Below are 14,130 nucleotides of genomic sequence, written 5' to 3'. Positions count from 1 at the left end.
TCCAAGACAGACACGATTTAAGCTTCAGTGATAATAAAAATCTTCAGTCTCTGCCTCAAAGCCTTTTAAGCCCCTGCTCAGGGTGGGGTCTCGTGGGTTAATCTGCCACAAGTTCCTACAAAGAGCGCCACATAAAGAACATCTGCTCAGTCCTGCCTTCACTTTTCAAAGACGATCTATAGAATAGGATTATTTCCCTCTTGACAGCAAGCCTTACAGAAGCTTTTCCAAGTACCAGCAGCTGCTCAAGACACCGACATAAATGTAAAGTGAAGAGGTGCAGCAGCCCAGCCTCCAAAGATGAGAACCAGCCCTGCCTCCCCGCACACAGCCCCTCTCACCATGGGAGCTTCCTTTCTGCTCCAGATGTTTGCTCCAGGCTCCATGACAATGCAATGCTACTGCAGAGCTGCAGACCCCTCGGGTCACCCAGCGCCTTGGACAGCTGGACATGACCAAGCACACTGAAGCATTTCTGAAGAGTATTTAGGCACTAAGTGTATGTGAGATGCTCCTTTTAGGTTTAGAAATGCTAAATACACTTTGAGATAAAGATACCAAGTGGAAATGAAGTTTGCTTCGCACTTGACTTGAGGCCCTTTGGCACTCTCACTAAATAGCAGCCTCTCCAAATGGCAGATGACAGGCTCCCAGAGGAAAACCTGCAGGAGAGCGCTGGGCCCGTCACAGAAAAGGATTACCAAAGAGAACAGCCCAAATCTACAGCTCTCTGTACCTCACCTGCAGTCCTACACGCAACGTGCACTTGCCCTGGTGCTGCGAGTCAGTTAAACTCTAAAGGGCACATCCATTTGTCTCCATGTGGAGAAGCCAGAAGAGATGTGAAACAGCTTCATGAAACTTAGAACAACTTATGAATGAATTAAAAGAAAAACGGCAAAGGGACTCACACCTGCACTTCTCAAGTGCAAAAGCATCTCTGCAACATACTTCAAAAGGAAATCGGTTAGAGACAGATCAGTCCTAACACATGTCCGTGCCAAATCAACCAGAGAGGCCGAGTCAAAGCCACAGACACGCAGGCAAACAGGATTAATGCTGGGAAGCAAAAAATCAGAGACACTTAAAAGCCCTTCACAGCTGACATTTGTGACTTGTAAGTACAGAACACAATTAAACCAAGAACGCCAATGCCAAACACAGAAAGATGATCACATTTCCACCGCAGCTGAAAACGCACCGATTCCTCCTCTGCAGGCATGGAACCAAAAGAGACACCAGTTTGCACAGCCTCGTCACCCGGAAGGATTCTGAATATTGCACACTCGTTTAAGACTTCAAAGATCTGATTTAATGCACCATGAACATCAACCCCAAGAGCTGTATTTCAGAGGGCTGCAATCACATTCCATGAACTCCTTTGGCTTTCAGCAGAATTATCCCGCTCCTGAGAAACTGAGGTGTGTCATGACAAAGTCGTATCCCCTTCTGTGCATTTTTATTAACTTTCAAAGTCTACAGACTTGGTTGAATATCCCTCAGACGTGTTCTGCAAGAAGCTGAATCTTCAGAGACAGATTATGGATGGAGAATATTTTGTCTAGAGAGAAACTCTGCATTCCATTGTTGAGGAGGCAGTAACAAGCCCTCAGGGCAGGCAAACACCCTGTGATCTCAGGCTAATACTTGGAGGACAGAGGTGTCACAGCACAGGGCAGTGCCAAGCAGGGTCACAAAGCTCCAGTGCTGGCCCAGCTCAGGTGTCCTGCCTCAGCGCCCCCCTGCACAGAGCCAACACCCATTCTGCAGCAGCAACACAGTGACTGCCATCCATAGCCTCCCACTGTGCCCCTGGAAACCTTCAGAGGCTTGTGTTTAAAATAAGGTTTGTGACAGAGCAGTACCTTATGGGCTGCATTCAGGACACTGCTGCAGCTTGGCACAAGTATGAGTAACAGGGTGACTGACTCAGGGCATTGGTATGATCTGCAGTTGTGCTAAACTGTACAACAAAAGAAAGCTCTCCTGAAACCAAGAGCTTATCCACCATCAAAAAGATGCAGTTTGGGATCCAAGAAGGCTTCTCTCAACTACAGGTTCAACAGCTGCAGCAGGGTGCAAAAAGCTGATTCATCTCTGATTTGATTTTATTCAAAACTGAATTGAGATTAGTGCATCCTGATGGTGCACGTGGGGACCCTGACCATGCTGGGACTCTCAGTGTTTCCCTCCATCCCCAGCACCCCGATGGTGGCCTGGCTGCCTCCCTGGAAGCACAGGGTGTGGGGCAGAGCGGAGCTTACCTGGCCTTATCCTGCTGCAGGGAGCCGAGGCCCCACACAGCAGCGCCAGCCCCAGCCTGTGACAGGCTCCGTGTTCATAGAGGGGCAGCCTGCCCAGACATCCTCTGTGGCACTGCTGTGAGGGGCCATGATTGCAAGGAGGGCTTGGGCGGTGGATCAGAGGAAGCCAGGCTCCAGAGCTGCAGGTGTAGCACCCAGCTGCCCTCAAGGGCTCCTTTGAGAAGTCCAGGCACAGGGCAGCTCACAAGCATCCCTCCCACTGCTGCCCATCTCTGCACCAAATCCACCATCCCAGCAGCTCTGGGGAGAAACAGCAGCAGGTCTGGGGCTTTCTGCATGAAGGCTCAAATTATTGGCTTGGATCAAAACAGAGCAAGTCAGCATTCATAAAGGAAATTAAACCGGTAATTTGGCTACAATTCATTTCTTCAACAGCAGAAAGTACATAATGTACACACATCACAAAAAGAAAAAGGTTGTCTGATCCTACAACAGTGAAAATCTAATGCAGATGAAACAGGACCTGGTACACTGGTTTGGAGCATTCATTCCTTCAGAAAAGATTCAACTTAATGAAAAAGAAAAGCCTTCATTAAAATATATCCCACTCTTCCCTTCTGCCTTTCTTCCAGAAAGACACACACACCAACCAAAGAGATGGTTACATGGATAATGAAAGGCAGCTGGCACAATGTGGGAAAGCACTGAAATGGGAAGTACCTCTGCCAGCCCATTGTGTCACCCAGCCTCATGGGCCAAGCACCTTCACATGGCATTAACAATGTATGGCTACTGGAGAGACCTTAATCTTCTCTCCTTCAGAGGAACCAGTACCCTTCTCTCTACAACACACTCCCTTTCCCAAACGTCCCCCATTCCTTCATGGCACAAATCAGTCTTTCTATTGGGGAGACCTGAGGGTGCTCAAAACTTTGCAAACATCTGCCTAACTGCGACAGACAGAGGATGAACTGAGGCAGAACAGCAGCCTCTGCAAGGACTGCACCCACCTGCTGCCCAGCGCTCACCTCTAAGCTGCGCTTCAGACGCCCTGTGCCTGAGATCCCATCTGCCCACCTCGCCCTGGGAAAAAGGGAAGCCAGCAACAGTGCAACTTTAACAAACGAAATGAGTAAATGCATACAGGTTAGGGATGAGGACAGAAGCTCCACTGCTCAAAGCAGAGCAGGGCTGCAGGAGGCCACCCAGCCCTCTGCTGCTCCTCAGCCTCCCACTGCATGCTCAACATGTCCATGGCACTCAGAGGTCCCCACTGCTCAGCAGAGGATCCTGCTGTCCTCCCAAGGAGAGCTGCTAAGCCCTTCAGTTTACACAAATCTCCTTTGGCAGCTGAAGCTACAGCTCACATAAGCAGATCACATTCTTGGGCATCTGTGCAGTCTGCATGCAGTTAGAAATAGCACAACGTATGGCCAACCAGCAACTCCAAACCATACGCCTAGGGCAGTAAAGTGGCAAAAGGTGGCACAAACTCAGATCCAGAGGTCTGCAAATGCAGCAGCAGTGGTCACAAGCTGCCAGAGGTGCAGCTGCAGCCCCCGAGGTATGTAGCACAGAGCTATGCAGCACAGAGCTATGCAGCACAGACTGCTCCAGACTTGTTCTCCCACTTTGTGTCAGTGTGCACAGTGCTGACTCCAAGCTGTCTGAAGGAAGAGCTTTGAGAGGCAGTAATTAAGCAGGGTGCTTGGTTTTAGTTGACTGAACCATCCAGAAACCAGGCCATGAAAAATCCTGAGCACTCCTCATCTGGGCTGAAATATTCCATGTGACCAAGTAGGTGTTTTCAGAACTGCAGCTACCACAGCAATCAGCACAGCTTTATATGCAGTTATATAACCTTCCTGGTGCCACTGGTAGAGCAGAGAGGAGGAAAAGGAAAAAGAAGAGTGATTTATGTTGCGTCGAGAACTGCTGGCAAGCAGCACTGGCTGCATGCAGATACAGAGCCCTGAACATCTTTGAAGGTGAAGTCACAACCCAACGTTCCAAATTTTACATTAGAGCTTACTATATATAGCAAGCAGGCAATAAGCTTTGATTCCTGCTGTATGTAGTAGCAGGGCGCTTTGCTGACAAATGGCTGCCTGGATGGATGCGGAGGGTCTATTAGCTAATAGCAGTAAAACTAAAATCCTCAAAAAGGCAGCTTTTTAACATTTAATGGGGTCACAGCCACAGCATCCCTGGGGGCGAGGGGTAATAAAGAACATTCCAGACTGGAAAAGAAAAATGGATATACATACTGTAAGCTTGGTTCATATAGAGATATATACAAAAGCCTACAAGCAGTTTTTATGAAGAGCTTTACTATTAAAGAGCTGTCTGTATAAAACCAGAGATAAGCTGCCTTTTCAATCATTGTGAAAGATAACAGAAGAGCAATTGTTTAGCTCTAGGAACTTGAAGTTTATGCAGCTGCAGGACTAAATATGAAGTTCAAATACGATGTTATCAAAAAATTGAGCAGAAAGCAAATGCAGCCGTCCAAGAGAGCGCCCTGTTCTCAGGAGAGCATCAGCTACGGAGCGCAGTCAGCCCGCAGTGCCACAGCACGAGGGCTTGGATCCCAGGCATGTCCCACAGCACAGGCTGCTGAGAAATGCATCCCCAGCACCCAGCTGCCACCTCCCCACTCCCCACAAAGCCCTTCTGACCACATCTGCTGCCTCTGGAGACAAATCCCAGCCCTGAACTGGGCTGAGGACAACACAAGGTCTGTAAAAGCCTCACAGTTATCACTCCAGACAGATGGTGCTGAGGTCAGTCTCTTCCACACCGTATTTCAGCCTCAGTTTCTTCTGGCTTTCATTTTTTTCCCCAAGCAATAGTAGGGGAATAGCAGGGCCAGACCTGAGCCTGAACCATCCTCCTGCAACATCCCACAGAAGGCAGGGGAGCACACAGCACACAGCTGGGACTTGGGAGGGCACTGAAGGGCATTCCTAAGGACAGATAGAGCCAATGCTCTCCACACTCCCAGGCACTCACCCTTCCAGGCTCTGCAGTAGGAGCAGCCCCAAGTAAGGGCTGAGCCAAGTGCTGGCTCTCACCCCAGGGAACATGGGACCTGATGGCCAGCAGGGAGGCCCAGGCCAGTGAGGCCACCTGATCTGATGCTGTCACTGCTTTCAGGCACTGCTGTTAACAACGGCCTCCAGCCTCAGAGCCAGCACAGCCAGTATCTGTGCTGCAGCACCAGGTACAAACTCAGCCGTGTTCAGCCGTGAAACAGGAGCCATCTCTGCAGCACACACAGTGCCAGGCTGGTGGCAGCCCTGCACAGAGACTACAAAAGCAGAAGCTCCAAGGCCTGAGAACATGCTGAGTGTGTGTTTTCCTCCTGGCTACACTCTAAACCAAGTGTCTTACAACGTGGCTTTTACGAGCTGCTTCCCCCCTGCTGTTCCTCCAGAACCCTTGGCTTAATAGTCAGTGACAGGGTTCTAATAAAGTACACTCCTTGCAAAAGGATAGGGACAGAATAATAAACACTCAAAGCGATAACACCAGCTTTTCCAGCCCCAAAAGTTTTCTTTGTTTTAAAATCCAATTGCTTGCTGCTTTCTATGCACTCACAAATAACCTGAATGCTTTGCATTGTCTTTTCCAGCACGACTCACAGAACAGCACCGCACGTCAGCAGAGATCCACAACACGATGTGTCAGCAGCTCCAAAGCTCTGCTGTGCCTGGGATGGTAAGGAGCAAAGTGCAGGTGCCAGGCACACCTCCCAGGCACAGCAAGGGGCCCTCATGCAGCTCCCGGAGAAGTCACACCACAGTGGACTTTTCCAGCTGCAAAGTGTGGTATTACAGACACTGCTGGAAACAACTGTAACTGATCCAAGGCTGCGCTGCCTGTCAAAGACCAGAGCCTTCTGACATGTCATTGTAGCTCAGGTGTCGGTGTGCAAGTCCTAGGACTAAGGAAATGCAAACAGGAGGGAAAAGTTAAGTTACAGCATACAGGAAAGAACAGGCAGCTCGCAGCTGGTGAGAACACTGCAGAGCTACCCCAGGATCACTCAAGGAAAGCAATAAAATTCAGTGCTCCTGGCAGAAGAGAACTAGATAGAAGGCAAAGTTCAGAACCAACGACTTGTCATCCAAGTGACGTACCAGAGCCCCAGCACGTGGGCTTGGCAGGGAACTTGAGCAAACATGGCACACGTGGAACACAGGAAGTTGTTTTGTTCTGCTTTTCTCATTTTCTTCTGTGTAAATGCAGTTGTTTGTCAGATCATCACGCAGGCAGCTCATCTCAGACACAAGTAAGGCAGGAAACCAACCTCAGAAAGCCAGCTGACGGCCAGCACAAGAGCAGTACATGGTAAATGCCTCTAAGTATTTGTATGTGCACGGGGAGGCTTGGCCAAACAACATGCAGGGAAAGAAGGGCATGGTCTAACCATGGACATCACATCATCTTCTCATTCTCGTTATCTTCTCTTTCCCCTCAGTTTACAAGCCTGCTCCATCCTCTCTGCTTTGTGCCTACAGGACAGCGGAGCTCACAGGATTACACAGGCAACAGCATCCATCCTGCTGACGTGGCCCCGGATTGGTTTATCCAGGAGCCAGGGATTCTGGCCATTATCCTTTGACTGGCACAGGTAGCACCTTCTGAGCATAAGGATTATTTACGCTCCAGATCTACCTAGTAACAAATTTGGGTCCAATCCGAATACTCTCAATATAATAAAGCTTTTAGATAGAATTAAGCAGCAAGATCAAGACTGAAGCTTAAATGCTGCTGCTACCATTACATATTCTTATTGGACTGACTGTCCAGTTGTCCAGAATCCTGAGCCCACAAGATAAACATGCCACAATCTCAATACACACTCCAACCAGGTTTGCTGGGATGGAATAACAAAGTTCATCACCCTCAAGCAAATGGTGAGAAAGAGGTATAAACATCCTTTTTCCCCCAGGATTATAGGAGCATTGCCCATCACAGTCCCATTGCATTCCAGTTGCTGAGGTATAGAACAGTGAGCAGCCTGCAGCATGAGCAGTACTGGCTCATGCACATGAACAGTCCTTCTGCCATGAGAAAGAAAACTCGGCGAAGAGCTCACAGGAATCAGTAGAAATCCACCACAGGACACTATATAACAAATAGACATTTGACAACAAGATACTTCCTAATGATAAGTAATGGTTTCCAGATTAAAAACTAATCCACCCCCTTGCTTAACAGTATCACAGATGAGGTCCTACCTAGGAAGTGACGACTGGAAGGTTGTGAAACAGTTCCAGATCTTACTCAAGTTGCTGGAATTTTCCCCATGGATTTCACTGAGGGCAGCACCAGTGTTACACACAGCCATCCCACCCCCTGTCACACCACACCCAGCCCTTACAGGCAATGCATTGTCATCAAGGACAAAGTTTTGCCTGCTTGGTGGAGGGAAGTCCTACCCTACCCACCTTCACACTTGCAACCAACAGAAGTACAGTACAGAAGCATCAAAAATAATTAGTTCCCATTTACATGTTCCCAATTTTATGTCCTCCAAGAGGCTGTAGGTGAAGACCAGAAGAATTGCAGTTGGTGATCCTGACCTGGGTATGATAAACATAACCTCAACTCCAGGAGTTTTAGTTCAGAGAACAGCCTGGGGCCGCTGACCTTCAGGATTAGTTCTGCCTCAAGTGAGTTACCACCAATACTCACCACATCCCAGCTGAAATCAGCTCTCACATACCACCGCAATTGTATCAGCTCACCAAGCAAACACTGCTCCCTTCCTGAAGGTGTCAGCTGCTTTGTGCTCCCCTCTGGGCTTCGGGGCATTGATCCCATGGTCCTCCCAAAGCCGTGCAGCTGACAGCTCCTATCACCTCTGAAACTACCACCAACTCACACCCAGGCATTTAAGTCTAATAACTGCTGAGATCGGAAAAGAAATGCCAGCAGTGGAATGTTGGTTAAAAAACAACATGGAAGTTTCTCGGAGGGCAGCAGTGGCCCGTCAGGAACTCACCTGATACTGGTGGCACAGTTATGTCTCAAACTGTGTTAAGAGATCTCTTATTTCTGGAGTCAGGTGCTCCACTGCCTTTGCAGCCTCTGTGATGGCTTTCCGATACATCCCTTTCTTCTTGCGGTTAAATCTCAGTTTGAAAAATTCAGAGAAAGGAGAAAGTTTTGAAACAGATAAGAACGAAGTCGTTGGAGAACCAAACCACGAAACTTTGGCTTCTCGCCACGAAGGTTCCCCGTTCTCCTTCTGGTTAAGGTTTATGTCAAGAACACGTGCCGGCCACCATGGAAATCCATGAATTTTACCCCAAACAACATCCCCCACCGCTACAGTCCTTCCGTCTTCAGTGACGCATTTAGACACGCTCTGGGTGTGCAGCCTGACCGTCAAGGGCGGCACAATTTTACGCTCATCTTTTGAAGATGAAGACACAGATGCATCATCACCAGGTAAAAAGTCACACAGTTCTGGTGATGTTACCTCCGAACTAGAAGACTTGGACTCGTCTAGACTGTCATTACTACACACCGACAAGCTAGAGGAATCTGCTTTTCTCTTGCGGTAATTCATAAGGAAAGTCAAGTTATTGTGTCCATCTTTACTTTGGGGAAACCTTTTAAAGTCATCGTCTTCACCTGAACTCCCTGAAGAGATCTCAGCCAAACCTCTGTCTGTCGATTCACTGGTGTAAAACGCACCAGGATTCGTCTCCCTGCTCTTCTGAAGGACATTTATCTCATCGATAAGTTCTGCCTTGTAAATAGAAACACTCTGACCGTCATTGATGCGATGGGGCTTCAGCCGTATCTTTGGAGGTGGGACATCTGCACTGGCATGCACCGGCCGCGTCAGCTTCAGTTTGGGGATGGAAGCAAGCTGGCCGCCCACTGCCTTGTCCACGCAGCACTTGGTTTCCTGACATTGCTCAGCATCTCCGACCTCCTCTCGCTCCTCCTCTCCATTCTGCAACAGCTGTTCGGGACAGAACGGCTTCACTGCACCGTGCACTCGCGAGGGGATCTTCACCACCTCGCCTTTCCCTTGCGGGGTGCTGTAGGATATTTTGATCACTGGCGTTCGATGCACCAGCTCCCTGGCAAACCTGTCCTCCTCTCTCTTCTCCCTTTTGTTCCTTTTCTCCACACACTCGGAGTCGCTGTGCTTTTTCTGTTCCTTGTCCTGCACGCTCAGCTTCCTCCTCACCTTTGTGTTCTGCCCCGCCGCGTTCTCATCCTCAGGGTTCAGGGTATTTTTACACTTCTCGCAGAGCACCTGCCTGGGTCGCAGCCTGATGGTGCTCATGATCAGCCGCCCTGGGTCTCTGTTTCGTGACAAACGCCGCCGTGTCCTCTTGATGGCCCGCGGTGGCGGCTGCGGGACCCACTGGCTGTAGGTGTGCCGCAGCCACAGCGGGCGCGGGAACGGCGCTCCCTCGAAGTAGGGTGGGTATGGCGGCAGACTGCCGGGCGGCGCAGGCAGCAATGGTGGAACCTGGTCATCCCCAGGCTGCGGCTGTGGCTCACCATGCGAGGGATCCCCACCAGCAGGAACGGCACAGGCAGCAGCAGGAGGATCCTCGGGCTTCGGGAAGGAGGACGGCAGGCAGAACAGCCCAGACCTGCAGCAGGGTGAGACATGGAGGGAGACAGTCAGGGTGGTGCAAGGGGCAGCTCTGGTTGGCTGCACGGCTAAGACACTAGTTACACAAAGGCAAAATAAAACACACACAGAAAGCTTCCGCATCCTAATAACGTGTATTTTCCCTTTTAAGACAAGGCAACCATTCCCACAACTGAAAGAAGTAACCAATCCAAAATCCAGAACAGGTGCCCTACTCCTGTGCCAGAGGAGGCATGGGATGAACACCGCTTTCCATGCACTGTTTGCAGAGAGGTTTTGCTCCAAGTTCCAGCAGGCAAAGCTGCACAATCTGGGAACAGGCTGGTAAAGGCACAGGAAGGCAGCGCTACATACGCGCAGTGCAGCCCAAAAGGAGCCCCCAGAGCCCTTACTCACACTGTGCCCACATACCGGGCTTCCAGCTTCCCACCCAAACCTGCAGCACCTGGCTTTGCTGTGCATCTCGTGCTTCCCAGCTGTGGGCTCACTGGGGCAGCTCTGCTCCTCCCTTAGTCTCTGTATATGTGACCATTATGATGAATACGGCGCTGCTTCAGGAGAGCAAAGGTAAGGGCAGCAATGCGCTGTTGGTCAATGCCTCATTTCAGCACATGTCATCCAAGCAGAGGTGCCACACCACGCACAGGTACTGCCATAAGGAATTCCTCTGCGGCACCAAAGCTCAGAACTACACCTCATATCTCTGGCACCAGAACTCCTGGCTGAGGCCTGACACCTGGCAGCATAATGCCAGCACAGCACTTCAGCAAATATCCACCCCAAAACACTGCACCAGAACGGACATCACTCACTGCCCTGCCTTTCCAGAGATCCTTCAGTGGGGACCTTTTAAGTGTTTCAGCTTCTTTACCATTTGTGAAATGAGGTATGGATGAGTCACTAAAAGCCCCAGCAATGCAGAGCAGCCACAGATGAGGCAGCAGCTTCAGTCATAGACGCTGTGGCCACACAGGCACTCACCAGGCACTGCTCCTCTTCCGGCTGCCAGGAAACATCTCGGGGTGGCACAGAGAGGGCTCTGACCACCGCTGCCCAGCAGGACAGTGAGGGGCTGCCACTGGGGATGGGGATCCCACTGTGATGCCCTGAGCCCCAGCTCTGCTCTCCTTCACTCAGTCACAGACCCTCTCTCTCACCTGATCTTCATTAAGACTCCAAAGTTTAAAAGCAAAGCTTACATAAAGCACACAAGGAAGAATCAATCTGAGTCCAGTACCAGGTCACTGCTCCTCTCCTGCTGCAATAAAAGATTAACTGAGGTGCCCAGATGCAAAGGAGAGAGTTTACCAAAGGCTGCACTGTGCAGTCGTTGTCACCGGGGGCTGCAGGGGCTGTGTGTGTAACTGGGAATGTGTTCATGGCCTCAGAGCTCAGCCTCGTCCTCAAGGAGACAACTGAGAGGGCAGGTGCCTCTCAAATAACAGCCAATGGAGCCAGCACACTTTGTGCAGCCAGAGATGTCAGCATTGTTCATAGGACAGCGGGAAGCAGTGCCATCCCCTGAGCTGTGCCTATCAATTTTAGTTATTTCAGGCCATAAAACCACCCTGTTTGGCTGTCCCAGAACACGCCGCCCTACAGGAACCCACTGCTGCTTCCCCACAGCCTCTCACTGTTACTGCAATGAGAGCACAAACCGCACCGGGCTCCCCATAGCCCCGGCTGCTGCTCACACGGGGCTCAGGTGCCGGTGGGCACCGAGAGCTGCGGGCCGGGCTGCCCCATCCCCCCCCCAGCTCGGGGCGGGCACGGCCACGTGGGGCGAGTTTCCTCCGGTCTCGGAGCAGGAAACACCGTCCGTCCGTTTCCACCCGTGCCGAATTAACAACGACCCACCGGCAGTTCGGCTGCAGCAGCATCCATCATTGTGCCGCCCGCAGCACCGATCCCCGACTCGCGGTGTCGGAGCGGGCGGCAGCGTGTCCCGCAGGGCGGGTGGGGGCACCTCGGGCGGGGGTCGCCTGGGCCGGGCGGTGGCACAGGGCTGGGGGGCACCGGGCAGCGGAACACGGCCGTACCGACGGCCCTACACCGCGCACCGCTCAGCCCGGCCGTGGGGGGGAGCGTCCGAGGGACGACGGGCGGGACCCCGGGGGAACAGGGGCACGGGGAGGGGAAGGACAGGGCACGGGGCTGCGGCTCACACCGGGGGTAACGGCGGGTGGGGACGGGGCGAGAAGCGGACGCCGCACGGTTCGGGCACCTGAGCGGCAACGCCACGCGAGGAGCCACCGTGCGGCCACCACGGCCGGGGGGTTTAAGGGGGGGGGCTCCCGTGGGGGTTCAGCTGGGGGCTCTGACCGTCGGCCCGTAACCCCGCGGCAGCACGTGGCGGGACGGCGGCCCCGGGAGCACCGCGCCGCTTTATCCCCGCCGCGCACCGGCAGCACCGGCAGCACGTTCCGCTCCGCTCCCGTCCCGTCCCCCCCGTCCCGTCCCTTTCCCGCCCGGTCCCCCCGTACTTCTTGCTGCAGTCCAGCAGCACACCGGCGAACCGCCGCTCCCCGCAGCGCAGCGTCACCACCAGCGTGTCGTTCACCACCTGCTCCACCAGCACCGGCAGCCACGCGCCCACCCGCGGCGCCTCCTCCCGCTCCGCCATGCTGCCGGGACGCCACACCCCCGGCGGGCGGCGCCGCGCGATGAGCTCACGGTGCGGGATGATGAGCTCACGGAGCGGGATGATGAGCTCACGGAGCGGGATGATGAGCTCACGGTGCCGGATGATGAGCTCACGGTGCCGGATGATGAGCGCACGGTGCGGGATGATGAGCTCACGGTGCGGGATGATGAGCTCACGGTGCGGGATGATGAGCTCACGGTGCGGGGTGATGAGCTCACGGTGCGGGATGATGAGCTCACGGTGCCGGATGATGAGCTCACGGTGCCGGATGATGAGCTCACGGTGCGGGGCAGAGCGGAGCGGGACGTCACGGCCCCGCCCCGAGCGGATGGACACACGGGACACACGGGACACACGGGACACACGGGACACACGGGGCGGGGCCGGGCGGCCAAGTGGGGCGCTGAGCTGCCCAGCAGGGGGCGCTGTGTTACCCAGGAGGGGCGGGGTCTCCCGGCCGTGCCCCCTGCCCGCCCCCCTTCAAATCATTCTCTCTTGCCAATGTGACCCAGCGCGAACCTCAGCTCACTGCCCCGCAGTGAAGGCTCAGCGTGCAGCTCCCTTGCTGTCACATCGCTGTGATGCATTGCTCTGGCTCTGCAGGTTAAGAGCAGGGTGAAGAAATACCATTGAGTTGGTGGAAAATATCACACCTGGGTAGGAAGGTTAAAAGAGAACAATTAAACAGCATTTTGAGCTCCTCAGTGACATCCCCCGAAGCCCCACTCTGTGCTGCAGTTCCCTTTCACAGGAGGGCACTGCGACAACCAAGAATCTCCTGTTTTGCAGTGCTTGTATGTAAGGAATGAGAATCTAAAGGAAAACAAGTGGCATCAATCGTTAGAGATCTTTAAGTTTGTTATTCTGGGGGAACAAAAACCTTCCAGGGCTTCTGTGTGTGCTCCAGAAAGAGCCAGAAGTGAAGCCCCCTCCCCTCCCCCGCTGTTTTCGCTTTCCTGGCAGCCCTGCCTGCTGACCATCACTGCAAACACAGCCCGCTCCAAACTGCCTTTGGCGGAGGCAACATCTCGTATTGGGGGCGTTCAGTCATTAAAACCTCATCCATCCTCCGGCAGACGCGGTTCTGTTCCACCGCCCCCGGCTGCCCCGGTTGCTGGAGTCAGAGCGAGCTGAAGATCCACAGCTCCTACAGCAGCCGCAGGGCACGGAGCTGGGGGGCTCAGCCCAGCTGAGCACGAGTTAAAATCCCGGCTTTGTGCTCTGAAGTCTTAAGCTTAAGGCTATAAAGAGAACAAACCCAATTAACGGACCGCATTTTTCAGCGCTCCGCCTTGCTGTTCACTGCCACATTCAGTACCTGCAGCTGGAGGTGGAAATCTAAACGGTGTTTCGTTCTGCTCTTTAATAACTTCATGCAGCTTGGATGTCCCTGAGGCATTTCTTTATTGATGAAAATTTGCAGCCAAATTGTAAAGCCCGGGACTGAGAAGCAGAACACTGAAAGCCTCCATGCAACATTAACTTCCAAAGGAGGAGGAAAACTGCAGAGACCCACCTGCACTGCATCCCTCAGAGCAGGAACACAGCGGCAAAAAGCAGGACGGGTCCAGAGCAAAGCGAAACAGAGC

General features: G+C 52.7%; 1 protein-coding gene across 3 annotated transcripts in view; it reads right to left on the bottom strand.

The window, feature by feature from the left end:
• The window catches only part of PWWP2B (PWWP domain containing 2B), a 33,828-nt gene extending 21,280 nt beyond the window's left edge, over window positions 1–12,548 (bottom strand). For 2 of the 3 annotated variants that reach the window (XR_014948807.1, XM_085554893.1), the window contains exons 1-2: window positions 12,381–12,548; window positions 8,278–9,895 (exon numbers count right to left, since the gene is read on the bottom strand). Coding sequence is in view for 2 of the 3 variants with exons in the window: in XM_085554893.1 (XP_085411019.1) it covers window positions 8,296–9,895; window positions 12,381–12,520 (1,740 nt within the window). In the remaining variant the exon portion in view is untranslated. Of the gene's footprint in view, window positions 1–8,277; window positions 9,896–10,878; window positions 11,949–12,380 lie in introns of those variants that run through there. The other variant, XM_085554894.1, reaches the window with a different exon arrangement.
• Between the last annotated feature and the right edge of the window lie 1,582 nt (window positions 12,549–14,130).

Source organism: Coturnix japonica, chromosome 8 (assembly GCF_054131305.1).
Source record: "Coturnix japonica strain WE chromosome 8, WE-NBRP24, whole genome shotgun sequence".
In the NCBI taxonomy this organism is placed as follows: domain Eukaryota; kingdom Metazoa; phylum Chordata; class Aves; order Galliformes; family Phasianidae; genus Coturnix; species Coturnix japonica.
The sequence above is the reverse complement of the archived record's forward strand: the minus strand, read 5'-3'. Positions and strand labels throughout refer to the sequence as shown.